General features: G+C 52.2%; 1 protein-coding gene across 47 annotated transcripts in view; it reads right to left on the bottom strand.

Annotated features, from left to right (window-relative positions):
• The window catches only part of TMEM94 (transmembrane protein 94), a 43,381-nt gene that overhangs the window by 18,822 nt on the left and 11,246 nt on the right, over positions 1–13,313 (bottom strand). For 31 of the 47 annotated variants that reach the window (XM_055101499.2, XM_008965861.4, XM_055101500.2 and 28 more), the window contains one exon: positions 9,017–9,146. In XM_055101499.2, coding sequence (XP_054957474.2) covers positions 9,017–9,040 — 24 coding nt within the window. In that variant the 5' untranslated portion in view covers positions 9,041–9,146. Of the gene's footprint in view, positions 1–4,180; positions 4,440–9,016; positions 9,147–13,313 lie in introns of those variants that run through there. The other 16 variants (XM_008965858.4, XM_008965859.4, XM_063599391.1 and 13 more) reach the window with 8 other exon arrangements.

Genomic DNA, 13,313 nt, shown 5'->3' with positions numbered 1-13,313 from the left:
TGCTCCAACGCACCCACCTCCCTTTGGCAAGGATCCTGAGGCCTCCCAAAGAGGCCATGGTCCAGGGCAAATGAATGCCTGTACCTGTCCTACTGCCTCCCGGAGCTCCTGACATGGAGGGAAGGAAAGCTTCAGGGAGGGTTGTAAGGGAGGAAGAGAAACAGGAAGAGGAGACCATAGGCCCTCTCCTGTCTGTGGGCATGGACGTCTGTTCCTCCCACCCCAGGGAAGAAGAGGATCTAGGAGACAGGCGGCTGCACACAGAGACCCCAGGCCTCCAGTGTCTTCCCCTCAGGCTCAGCCTTCTGAGCTTCCTCGCCACAGAGAGGAATGTGAGTGTTCCCAGGACAGAATGGCCCATACCTGGGCCAGGCCTCCAGACATGATCAAGTGAGAAACACACTGAAGGCAGGAAAAGCTGGCCTGCATAGGGGGAAGGCTGTCCACCCAAGAGATGGAGACTGGGAGGGAGAAAGAGAGGAACGACCAGGCAACTGTACACAGCTGGGAAGATGCTCGGCCTAGAATGAGGACCACACTCAGGAAGGTGACAGTTTCCAGCAAGGCAGAGAAAAGGCTAAGAGGAGTAGTCAGAGAGCCAGGGAGGTGTCCCTCCTTTGGTCAGGCCTGAAGATCTTGGACATTCATTGATTCTCGTGGGCCACATGGCAGCTGTCCTGACACCTGCTGCCTCATTCCAAGCAGCCAAGACCTCCTCACCCCGCCTGGCCATCATCTGCTCTCTTGCTGTCTCTACCCCAGGAACCTTGAAGCTGCGCTCTGCTCCCCTCCAGGTGTGGGAGGTATGGGCCAGAGGGTGGCAGATACTCCCAGGCAGGGCGCCTGCAGAGCTGTCTGTGTGCATCTGCCCCTGCTTGTTATGTCTGGTCAGGGACACCAGCTCCAGACTGGTGATTAAAGAGAGCACAGTAGAGGAAAAATAAGCCATTCTGTAATTACGTGCTGCCCAAAGGAAGCTCTTGCCCGCACAGGCCAGCCCTGCGGTGAGGACCCAGCGTTCTGGGCCAGTCTGTTCTTTGCAGCCTTCAGCTGAGCTTATCCAACTGCCCAGGCATTCACCTCTTCCCTCTCCAGCAGGGGGTCGAAATTAAGGGTCAAGTCACTGCTCTCTCTCGCTCTTTTTCTCTTTTTTTTTTTTTTTCCTTTGAGACCGGGTCTTGCTCTGTTGCCCAGGCTAGATGGAGTACAATGGCACAATCTCGGCTCCCTGCAGCCCCCACCTCCGGGGCTCAAACAATTCTCCCACCTCAGCCTCCAAGCAGCTGAGACCACAGATGTGTACCACCAAGCCCAGATAGGGATTTTTTTAGTGTTTTTTTGAGATGGTCTCACTCCTGTTGCCCAAGTTGGAATGTCATGGTGCCATCAGGGCTCACTGCAGCCTTGACTTCCCAGGCTCAGGTAATTCTCCCACCTCAGCCTTCCAAGTAGCTAGGACTATAGGTGATGCCACGACACCCAGCTAATTTTTTTGTATTTTTAGTAGAGATGGGGTTTCGCCATGTTGCCCAGGCTGGTCTTGAGCTCCTGGGCTCATGTGATCTGCCCACCTCAGCCTCCCAAAGTGTTGGGATTACAGGTGTGAGCCACTGTACCTGGCCTTTTAAAATTTTTTTGTAGGCTGGGCTCAGTGGCTCATGCCTGTAATCCCAGCACTTTGGGAGGCCGAGGCGGGTGGATCACGAGATGAGGAGTTCGAGACCAGCCTGGCCAACATAGTGAAACCCTGTCTCTATTAAAAATACAAAAATTAGCTGGGCATGGTGGCGGGCACCTGTAGTCTCACCTACTCGGGAGGCTGAGGCAGGGGAATCGCTTGAACCCAGGAGGCGGCGGTTGCAGTGAGCCGAGATTGCGCCACTGTACTCCAGCTTCGGTGACAGAGCAAGACTCCATCTCAAAAAATAATAATAATAAATGAAAAATAAATTTTTTTTTGTAGATATGAGGTCTTGCTATGTTGCCCAGGCTGGTCTCGAACTCCTGGGTTCAAGTAATCCTCCCGCCTCCCATAGGGCTGGGATTATAGGCGTGAACCACCGTGCCTGGCCTGCTTTCTTGCTCATTGTGCCTCAGCTTTGACATGTGACATAAGAGCAGAAGACCTTCATACTTTCTGAAGGAAGTTCAGAATGGGTTGGTGGGTGAGTGGGCTCTGCCAGCCTTTCCCAAAGCATGGAGTTAGGCTGGCTACCCAATGTACCTGGGCACCAATGGCAGGGCATAGCGAGGGAACAGGCGCAGTTCTTATTATCTGAGAAACAGAAATCCGGGTTGACACACACAAGCTGAGGTCGCCTTTTCTTGCCTCCTGGGGCCAAGATGACCGAGAAAAAATCTAACCTGGCCTTAAGTACCCAAGGGTGACATGAGATTCTCAGAGCTTCCCACATGCTAGAAACTCCCACCACACCAAGGGGAAGGGAGGCCCTACTTCTCAAATTACACGGATGCTTTTCAGGCAGAACAAACCCCATTCCGCTGTTTTCACTGCTCAGGCTTAACTGGAGCAAGAGGAGAAAATAACACGGCTCTAAGGAAGTCCTGACTCGGGAGAGGCAGGCAACAAACGCCCAACACAGGGCTTGCTCTCTCTGTTCTATCATCAAAGAGGGACGCTGGCAGGGCGTGGGGATTTGGAGGAAGAGCAGGGTGGTGAAAGAACTCTATCCATCAAATCAGAACCACAAGGAGTCTGCCCCTGAGCAGGCCCAGCTCTGGAGGTCTGAAGCTGAGCACCCGGATAGGCTAAGGCGCCTTGGAGAGCCGATACACCTGAGCTCTCCTGTGCCGCTTCCGTCAGGTTTCTCAGGTGACCCAGAGTCAGAAACCCTCAAGCCCCAGGCCCTGTCCCCTTTCCTTTTTCTTTTTCTTTTCTTTCTTTTTCTTTTTTTTTTAAGATGGAGTCTCGCTTTGTTGCCCAGGCTGGAGTGCAGTGGTGCTATGGCTCACCACAACCTCCGTCTCTCGGGTTCAAGCGATTCTCCTGCCTCAGCCTCCAGAGTAGCTGGGACTACAGGCATGCGCCACCATGCCTGGCTAATTTTTGTATTTTTAGTACAGAGAGGGTTTCACTATGTTGGCCAGGCTGGTCTCAAACTCCTGACCTCGTGATCTGCTCGCCTCAGCCTCCCACAGTGCTGGGAATTCAGGCGTGAGCCACTGCGCCCGGCCGCCCTGTCCCCTTTCACAGCTCCTGCACGGCGTTCTGGGCACAGCAGCTGCTCTCCTTCCTACTCCAGCTGTTTTAGGAGCAATAGAATCAAGGTCCCCTAAGCTCAGGTAGACAGGTTATGAATTTGGACCTTGACCTTCAGCCTTGACAACAGCAGATAACTACTAATTAGAACGGCTGGCTGGGCATGGTGGCTCATGCCTGTAACCCCAGCACTTTGGGAGGCCGAGGCGGGTGGATCGCTTGAGCCCAGGAGTTCGAGACCAGCCTGGGCAACATAGTGAGACTCCATTTCAGGCCTGGCCCCCTCTCTGGGTCCCCACTGTCGTCGTCAGTGCAGGTATGGAAGGGACACAAAGCTGGACTCCACACAATGCCCGAATCACGGAAGCAGAGATTCAGCCACTATACACTCTTCTGAGTTGGGCCAGACACAGATGGACTGTCTGCAGCCAGGCAAATCAGAGCCTTGAGCAGAGCTGCTTCCTCCTTTTCCTGGCTCATGCTGACCTTAGTACTTTCACCCACATTCTTCCCCACCTCCTGTAGCCATCAGGACCTAGGAAAAAATCCTCCCCACCCTGGTGGCTCTTGTCTTAGTTCCCCACGTGGTCCTTCATTGTGCCTTCAAAGTGCCTTCACTGGCCCTGAGGAGGGATGGCATCCTGGCCCTGAGCTTCTGTCACCTGTGCATGGAAACCCAGGTCCTCACATGCCTTGGCAGGGTATCCCCTGGGAGGCTTGGGTCCAGTCCTGCTCTGGGTGACTCGGGCACCTGGCTGGCAGCTACCCAGGCACACTGGCCTTCTGGCTCTCATTCCCAATCCCCTTCCCAGGTCCCAGCTACCCATGCTCATTCAAGCAGCCTCCCATATTGCATTGTCTTCAGGACTCTCACAGCAACCGCTAACCCGAAGACTCCCACACAAAGCAGGGAACACAGCATTTTAAAGAGAAGCGTAAAAGCCCCGCCAGCATACTCACTTTGTTGCCTTTGCCCTGATGGGGCATCCATAGCTCTGCCTGCTTAAAGAGCATGGGCCAGAGCCTGAGCCACAAGCAGTCAGCTGCAAGAACTTCCAACACCTCCCTCAAAGCGGGGAGGGTGAAAAGAGAGAGAGAGAAGAGGAGAGAAGAGACGGAGACAGCTGAGAGTGTGTGAGCAAGAAGCCGGGTGCTGCAGAGAATCAGGCGCAGCAGAGCAGAGCTTCAATCTGCTGATTAATTCAGCCTATTTCTAGTCACGCTGCAGATTCAGGGAGGGAGGAGGAGGCAGCAGCCCTGGAAGGGCGGGAGGGAGGGGAGAAGAGGAAAGAGAAGGAGGGAGGAAACAGGAGCATTGAGAAGAGAAAGTTTGTCCGACGCGCTGCCAGATATCCAGGAGCTTGGCCTGTTCTTCAGAGGAGGCCACAGTGGGGTTAGCTGAGGGGCACCATGCAGCCAGGATATGGACAGACAGAGGGACAGATGGAGGAGAAACTGCCCCTGTCCCAGAAACCTGAAGACAACTGCCAGTATTAAGGGGAACCCTGGGACACACAAATCCCAGCTCTCTTCCCAAACTACCTGTCCTTTGTCCCCAAGTCACTGGGTGAGCCCATCATCCATGAGAAGCCCCCAAATCACACGGCAACTCCCCAGCATGGAGCCAAGCCAACAGCCCTTTCCATAGTTACAGCTGCAGGAAGGAGGGGAGAGGGGACTTGTGGGTTATTAATAGTAGCACATCCTGTGTGGAGGGGGACGGGATGGACTGGCCGCTGAGAAGATTTGAGCAGTGACTTCTAGGAAGGCAAAGCCCAAGGCCAGGCAGCTGACAGAAGGAAGGATCCAGTAGGGAGGGAAGAGCCAGCCCAAAGGGCCTCTGAAGACTCCAACACCTTCCTGCCAGGTAACATGGAGACCCTAACAGCCATGCAGGGAAGAGCCGGGCCAGCAGCCGGTGATGCCCCAATACATTCAGACACACCGGCCCAAGTGCTGCTGGGCCCATGAGGCTGCCCGGGAATGCCCAGGCCCTGCATCCCCCAGGCAGAAAGGAGGCCAGATACCTGGGGCTCCTGCCTCAGCACATGCCAGAGCATCAGGCAGAGCCTGAGAGAGTCATGGCTCCAGAGGCATCATTCAGGGACCGCGAGTTTGACATACAGGATGCTCTCAGCACAGGCACCCTGGGTGAAGCAGGGGCCGAGGCATGGGGAGTGGATGGGACACTTCTCTGCCTAAAACCATCCTTATAATGGGGTTACACACCCCAGGGGAGAGGAAACAGCCTAATAGGTCCCAGAGCTGGAGAGTGTGAGCTGGAGCCTGAGCATGTTTCTCCAGGGCCCTCCGTTTCCTAGACGACACCATCTCAAGCTGCAGGGAAGAAGGAGCCTCAGCAGCCCAAGCCAGCCTCCCCATTCCCTTTCATGAGTGCAACTCCCTGTGGGGCCCCCAAACAGAGTGCTGAGTGAGAACAGAAGGGAGGGCCCGGGCAGTCCAGAGGTTAAGAACAGGAAGACTCCATGGAGAGAAGGAAAGGTTGGCAGTGGGGGTCAGCTTCCACGCCAGCCACTGTGAGGATGCTGCTGCTCTGCAATCTGGCTGTAGCCAAAGAGAAAGACTCCTGTCCCCTCTCTCCTGTCCCTGAGGCACTGCTCGGGTGGGAGCTACAAGTCCACAAACACTGTCCCTTCTATGTGACAGGCCCCAAAAAGAACAGCACACAGGGACTAGCCCACGTGCTGTGCAGGCCCCAGCACAGCCCTCTCTGGGCCCTGCCTCCCTTCCTACACTACCCACCTCAGCAAATGGAGAAGAGAGCCCTGCACCCAAGCAGCAGGAACCCAGGCTGTCACTGCCACAGCAGGGCCACTGTGGGCTGGAGGACCGGGGACAGGGGTGAGGGCTTTGAAGGAGAGACAGAACTGATGGATCAGAAGCAGAGAACCATCAAGAGCTAAACCGCTCCTGAGCTAAGCCGCTCCTGAGCTAAGCCAGGGGACGACAACCCTCCTACCATCAATGACCACTATGCCAGCTCCTCCAAAGCCTACTCCTCCAAGACACCTTCTGACTGTTTTTGTTTTTGTTTTGTTTTGTTTTGTTTTGTTTTGTTTTTTAGAGATTCTGCTCTGTCCCCCAGGCTGGAGTGCAGTGGTGTGACCTCAATCTCGGCTAACTGCAACCTCTGCCTCCCGAGTTCAAGAGATTCTCCTGCCCCAGCCTCCCAAATAGCTGGGATTACAGGCATGCACTATCATGCCTGGCTAATTTTTGTATTTTTAGTAGAGACAGGGTTTCACCATGTTGGCCAGGCTGTTCTTGAACTCCTGACCCTAGGTCATCTGCCCACCTTGGCCTCCCAAAGTGCTGGGATTACAGGTGTGTGCCACCACACCCAGCTAATTTTTATATTTTTAGTAGAGACAGGGTTTCACCATTTTGGTCAGGCTGGTCTCAAACTCCTGACCTCAGGTGATCCACCTGCCTCGGCCTCCCAAAGTGCTGGGATTTACAGGTGTGAGCCACTGCACCTGGCTGAGATCATCTTTATAAGTCCATTTATACAACTCATGAGTTACCTCAGCTAGAGGCCCTACCAGGTCCAATTACTTAACTGCTTGTACTATCCATTTTGTTTGATGTTGTTTTGAGACAGTCTTGCTCTGTCGCCCAGGCTGAAGTGCAGTAGTGCAATCTGCTCACTGCAACTTCCGCCTCCCGGGTTCAAGCGATTCTCCTGCCTCAGCCTCCCAAGTAGCTGGGATTACAGGCACGCGCCACCATGCCCAGCTAATTTTTGTATTTTTAGTAGAGACGGGATTTCACCATGTCGGCCAGGCAGGTCTCGAACTCCTAGCCTCAAGTGATCTGCCTACCTTGGCCTCCCAAAGTGCTGAGATTACAGACGTGAGCCACTGTGCTCAGCCTGCTTGTACCATCAATTCCTCTACTAGACAATAAGCCTCTCTAAGCCGGGGCCACCTCCCTGGTGCCTAAAGCTCTGCCAACCCAAAGCTGCCATTCCACAATATGGTGACTGCCAAGGATGACTGACGATGCTTTCCAGGTCAGGGCTCACCTATCCAGAAAGAGGAGGAGGACAAAGAGAAACCCTCCAGGAAAAATGGCCCCTGAGAGCTATCCAGCTGGGTTCTCAAGTCTTCTTCCTCAGGCTGGAGAGAGCACCCAGCCCTTCGATACAGAACTTTGTTTCCCCCATACACTAGGCACTAGTGTTCAGTGGTTCTGGCTGGAACCAGAAGACAATACCATCCTCTGTTTTGGGGGATTCAGCCTCACCCAGGCAGGCCACCGCATTGCATAACAGCAGAGCCTCTGGGGACGTACTCCTTCGAACTGAGCAGTGCAGAGCCCTTGCAGCTGTTTGCAGCAGCCTTAACTCCCAGCTAAGAGAGAGGCAAGTGTAGCTTTCCCTCTGTGCCAATCACTGCTAGGGTGGATATCTGCTGAGCACCCAGAGGTGGCTATGAACAGGAGGCCAAGCACACCTGCTTCAAGTTCAATTCCAGAAGCCTATTGCACAGCTGGTCCAGAGACATAGGAAGCCTGGAGCTGAACAGAAAGCAGTCAGCCAGCCTGGTGCCAGCAGAGGCCCAGGGAGTGAACCCACAGCCCCCTCTCTAGACCTTCCCAAGATCTCCCTGGAAGCAAGATCACTGTTCAGAAGTTCAGGTCAATAAATATGTACTAAGCCCTTGCTACATGCCAGGCTCAGTGCTGTGAGCTAGGGATATTGAGATGAAGTGGAAGAGATGAGTTAATTTCAATAGAATAGCGAGTACAATGGTGGAGGTACTACGAATGCTGAAAGGAAGGACCTCTGGAAGGAAGGAGGACTTAACTGGAGAAAATGATGTCAAAACTAGGTCTTGAAGGAAGAACAGAAGAAGTTTCCAGAAAAAGGGGTGGGAAGCATTTTAGAGGTAATTACTAGTGCTAAAGTCAAAGCAGGAAGGCTAGGAACACCAAATCCATGGGCAGGAGCAGGATTCTGGAGGGCTTTGTACACACTAAAGGTTAAGTAGGTGGTGTGGAACCACTGACCAGTTTTGTGGCAGCCATGTGGAGGCTGATGAGCAGAGAGTGCAGTAGTGCAATCTCTGCTCACTGTAACCTCTGCCTCCTGGGTTCAAGCGATTCTCCTGCCTCAGCCTCTCAAGTAGCTGGGATTACAGAAAACAGAAAGATCTGTTAGGAAGGTGTGGCAGAAGCTAGGCAAGAGACAAAAGGACTTCCTCTGGGGCAGTCTTTGTCAAGGGAGAGGAGTTTTCTGATTGACAACTTTACCTCCATCCAAAGATAGTATACATGGAGGCTGGGCCAAACCAGGCTGGGAGGAGAAGACCAATCTTATGGATGGCCCAGGCCACCTGGCTGCTCACCACCGGCTGATTAGGCAGCTGTGTTTGAAGTCTGATTGGGGCGCTCTTCTCTAACCACAGGGAGGTGCCCAATAGCCCTCAGCATGGCTCAGCAGGTTAGGACATCGCCCTAGCAAAGGGCAAACAAACTAAATTACACACCCCTGGGCAAGAAGTGGAAGACTGGCTTGGAGCCAGCCTAAATCAGAAACCCTGCTCCCATGCAGTTGTGTTAATAGGTCCACCTTCATCCTTTATTCATAGCTCTGTGAGTCTGTGCTTTCCAGCCAAGAGGTCACAGTCGCATCCCCCAAGACTCAGAGCCTTGCCTCCTCTCTCAACTTTTGTTTAAAGCCCCCAGTTAAGGATCTCCCAGGCAAAAACAAGTAGGAAAGAGTTCAACAGAGACACACAGACAATACCTATAAGGTAATAGGATATGGCCTACCAGGTGCTTCTCCTTCAGGTCCATGGGCCAAGAGTACTGCAGGCATGCCCAGATGAATGTGGTCACCCCTGAAAGGAAGGCTCCTCCCCAGCATGTACAAACCCCAGTGAGTCTGTCACAGTCACAACATCTGGGGAAAAAGAAGAAAGAAATCACTCAGGTTGCTGGAACAGGCAGCTACTGTGAAACACAACAGCATCATTTTTTTTTTTTTGAGACGGAGTCTCACTCTGTCGCCCAGGCTGGAGTGCAGTGGCGCGATCTCGGCTCACTGCAAACTCTGTCTCCTGGGTTCAAGCAATTCTCTTGCTTCCGAGTAGCTGGGATGATAGGTGTGCATCACCACGCCCAGCTAATTTTGTATTTTTCAGTAGAGACAGGGTTTTGCCATGTTAGCCAAGCTGGTCTCAAACTCCTGACCTCAAGTGATCTGCCCGCCTCAGCCTCCCAACATAATAGTATCATCTAAACCACAGTATGGTACGCGGAAAAGTACTGAACTCACTGACCATCAGACGGAGTCAGCCTCATCGAGCAGCAGAGCTTCCCCCAGGCAGTCAGCTCTAGATGAATTCCACTCTCTGAATCCAGGAGGGAGAGGGCTACAGAGAGGATTCTGGAGGGGTACAAACTTTCTCTCTTTCACCCTTCATTTTCCTTCTTTCTTTCTTTTTTTTTTTTCTTTTTTTGAGACGGAGTCTCGCTCTGTTGCCCAGGCTGGAGTGCTATGACCCGATCTTGGCTCATTGTTGCAACCTCCACCTCCTGGGTTCCAGCAATTCCCTGCCGCAGCCTCCCAAGTAGCTGGGATCACAGGCACTTGCCACCACGCCCGGCTAATTTTTGTATTTTTAGTAAAGACGGGGGTTTCACCATCTTGGCCAGGCTGGTCTTGAACTCCTGACCTTGTGATCCACCCGCCTCGGCCTCCCAAAGTGTTGGGATTACAGGCGTGAGCGACCGCGCCCGACCTTCATTTTCTTTATTATTATTATTATTATTATTATTATTATTATTTTGAGACAGAGTCTCGCTCTGTTGCCCAGGCTGGAGTGCAGTGGCGCAACCTTTGCTTACTGCAACCTCCACCTCCTGGGCTCAAGTGATTCTCCTGTCTCAGCCCCTCAAGTAGCTGGGATTACAGGCATGCACCAGCATCCCCGGCTAATTTTTGTACTTTTAGTTGAGACAGGGTTTCACCATGTTGGTCAGGCTGGACTTTTTTTTTTTTTTTTTGAGACAGAGTCTCGCTCTGTCGCCCAGGCTGGAGTGCAGTGGCGCGATCTTGGCTCACTGCAAGCTCCACCTCCCGGGTTCACGCCATTCTCCTGCCTCAGCCTCCTGTGTAGCTGGGACTACAGGCGCCCGCCACCACGCCCGGCTAATTTTTTGTATTTTTAGTAGAGATGGGGTTTCACCGTGTGAGCCAGGATGGTCTCGATCTCCTGACCTCATGATCCGCCTGTCTTGGCCTCCCAAAGTGCTGGGATTACAGGCGTGAGCCACCACGCTCAGCCAGGCTGGTCTTGAACTCCTGACCTCAAGTGATCCACCTGCCTCGGCCTCTCAAAGTACTGGGATTACAGGCATGAGCCACCACGCCCAGCCTATTATTATTTTTTTTAATTTTGTGTGGAGAAGGGGTCTTGCTATGTTGCCCAGGTTGGTCTTGACCTCCTGGCCTCAAGCAATCCTCCCCACCTCAGCCTCTTAAAAGTTCTGGGACTACAGGCTACAGGCGTGAATCACTGTGCCCAGCCTCAACCTTCATTTTCAAAGGCACACTGTGTTTTGTTCCATATGTACTCTGTTTATCACTGAATTACAGCATGCAGGAAAAGCCTTGGTTTATTGGCTTTTTTTGTTTGAGACGGAGTTTCACTCTTATTGCCCAGGATGGAGCACAATGGCATGATCTCTGCTCACTGCAACCTCTGCCTCCTGGGTTCAAGCGATTCTCCTGCCTCAGACTCCTGAGTAGCTGGGATTACAGGCATGTGCCACCACACCCAGCTAATTTTTGTATTTTTACTAGAGACGGGGTTTCACCATGTTGGTCAGGCTCGTCTCAAACTCCCGACCTCAGGTGATCCACCCACCTCGGCCTCCCAAAGGATTTATTGGCATTTTTATTTATTATCACTACTTCTTTGGTAGAGATGGGGTGTTGCTATGTTGCTCAGGCTGGTCATGAGCTCCTGACCTCAAGTGATCTGCCCGCCTCGGCCTCCCAAAGTGCTGAGATTTCAGGCATGAGCCACTACACCCAGTCAGCATTTTAAAAATTTAGGGTTAAGGCCGAGCACAGTGGCTCACGCCTGCAATCCCAGCACTTTGGGAGGCCGAGGCAGGCAGATCACTTGAGGTCAGGAGTTCCAGACCAGCCTGGCCAATATGATGAAACCCCATCTCTACTAAAAATACAAAAATTAGCCAGGCGTGGTGGTGGGCGCCTGTAATCCCAGCTACTCAGGAGGCTGAGGCAGGAGAATCACTTGAGCCTGGGAGGCAGAGGTTCCAGTGAGCTGAGATTGCGCCACTGCACTCCAGTCGGGCGACAAAGTGAGACTTGGTCTCAAAAAAAAAAAAAAAAAAAAATTTAGGGTTAAGGTTAGCCTTAACATCAAGTGAAATCTAGATATGTAAGTTGGATAATAAGGGGGCAGCTGGGACAGCAGCAGGGTGGACGTCCACTGCATCCCCAGAACGAGGCACTGACTTCTTTCTACGTGCTGGCAGTCAGACGCCACACTCACCAGCATGTGCAAGCCCGCAGCCCCTCACGTGGCTGAGTGCAGTGCTCAACAGGCACCTGAGCAGATGAACACACGATGGGCAGCCCAATCTGACAACAGGTCCGACAAAAGCGGGCTGGTTACCTGGAAAATGAGGTTTGCCCTACCTCCCCACCTACCCTCACCAGCCCTCACCCTCCCGTCCTGCCAGCCGTCACTCTAATGATCTCAGACCAGGGTGTGTTTGAGTAAAGAGTGACACTGAGTAATCTGGTTTGATGCCAAGCGACTCCTCTTGGAGAAAGCACTAACCTACTGACTAAGACAGCTCTTTTGGGGGCCAGGAGCAAGCCTTGTCAAGGGGTGCCAGGCAGAAACCCAGAACTGACCCAGAAAAAAGCTGTCAAGAAACAATAAAAGCTGTGTCCGGGGGACCCAACCAGAAGGCCCAGGTTCTGCCACCAACTCCACTCCAAAACCCCGCCCAATTCCTCTCAAGGTGGCACCCATGCTGGTGCCCTAGTCTGAGCAACCACGTCTCTTCCACCCCTGCCTTTCAAAGCTGAGCCAGCCTCAAAGGCTCAGATACAGACAGTGACGCTGGAAGTGGCCTTGCAATGCAGTGACATTCAGTCTTTGGTCGCCAACTGAAATGGGATCCTGAGGGACCAAATCCACTCCTCCCCAAGGCCACTGTCTGACTCAGGCTGCCCCAGTCCTGTTTACGACTGCAGCTTGAGGTCCCCATGACACCCCATCCCAGCAGGGGCTGGATGAGATCGTTGCCACACAGGGAAAAACACCAGGAGCCAGATGGGGACTGTGCCTGTTAACTCCTTCTGCCAACGCTGCAAAGGCAAAATCACTCTGTGGCCAGCTGGAACCACAGCAGTACAGAGAGGGCAGCCAGGAACAGGACATTTTTCTAAGAGTCTCTGTTTTCCCATCATTCCATACATGGGATTCTGGGAGACAGCCATTCTTAACTGTCTGATCTGAAACCCGTAGCAGGGTCCTTAAAGGGCCAGTTCTGCTCCTAGCCCATTGTGAAAAAAAGCACAGGATTCAAAGCCAAATATCCCCGGGTTCAAATCCTAGCTCCAGTATGTCTCAAACGCCAATGACCTTGGCAAATTATTTGTCCCTCTGAGCCTCAGTGTCTTTGTTCATAGAATGGAAATGACAATATCTATTTCACAGAGGAGCTATAGAATTATGAAAAATAGTATATGCAGGGGGTCTAGTATAATATTTGACATATAGTAGGTACTCAATAAACAACTGCCATTACTATCAGCAGCAAGCAAAAAATATGAACCAAGTGCCACTTAGGTGAAGAATAAGGACTCAAAAGCAAGGTGGAAGAAAAAGAAATGGATGGCATAATGATGGGAAAAAATAAGTGAAACTGTCTTATTTGCAGAAGACAAGATCAATTGTATATGGAGAAAATATTAGGGAATCTACAAATAAGATACTGAAACAAATAAAGGTGCAAAGCTGCAGGATATAAGGTCAAAATACAAAATATAAATATATTTCTATATACTATAATCAAATAT

The sequence above is a fragment of the Pan paniscus genome, chromosome 19 (assembly GCF_029289425.2).
Source record: "Pan paniscus chromosome 19, NHGRI_mPanPan1-v2.0_pri, whole genome shotgun sequence".
Classification (NCBI taxonomy): Eukaryota; Metazoa; Chordata; class Mammalia; order Primates; family Hominidae; genus Pan; species Pan paniscus.
The sequence above is the reverse complement of the archived record's forward strand: the minus strand, read 5'-3'. Positions and strand labels throughout refer to the sequence as shown.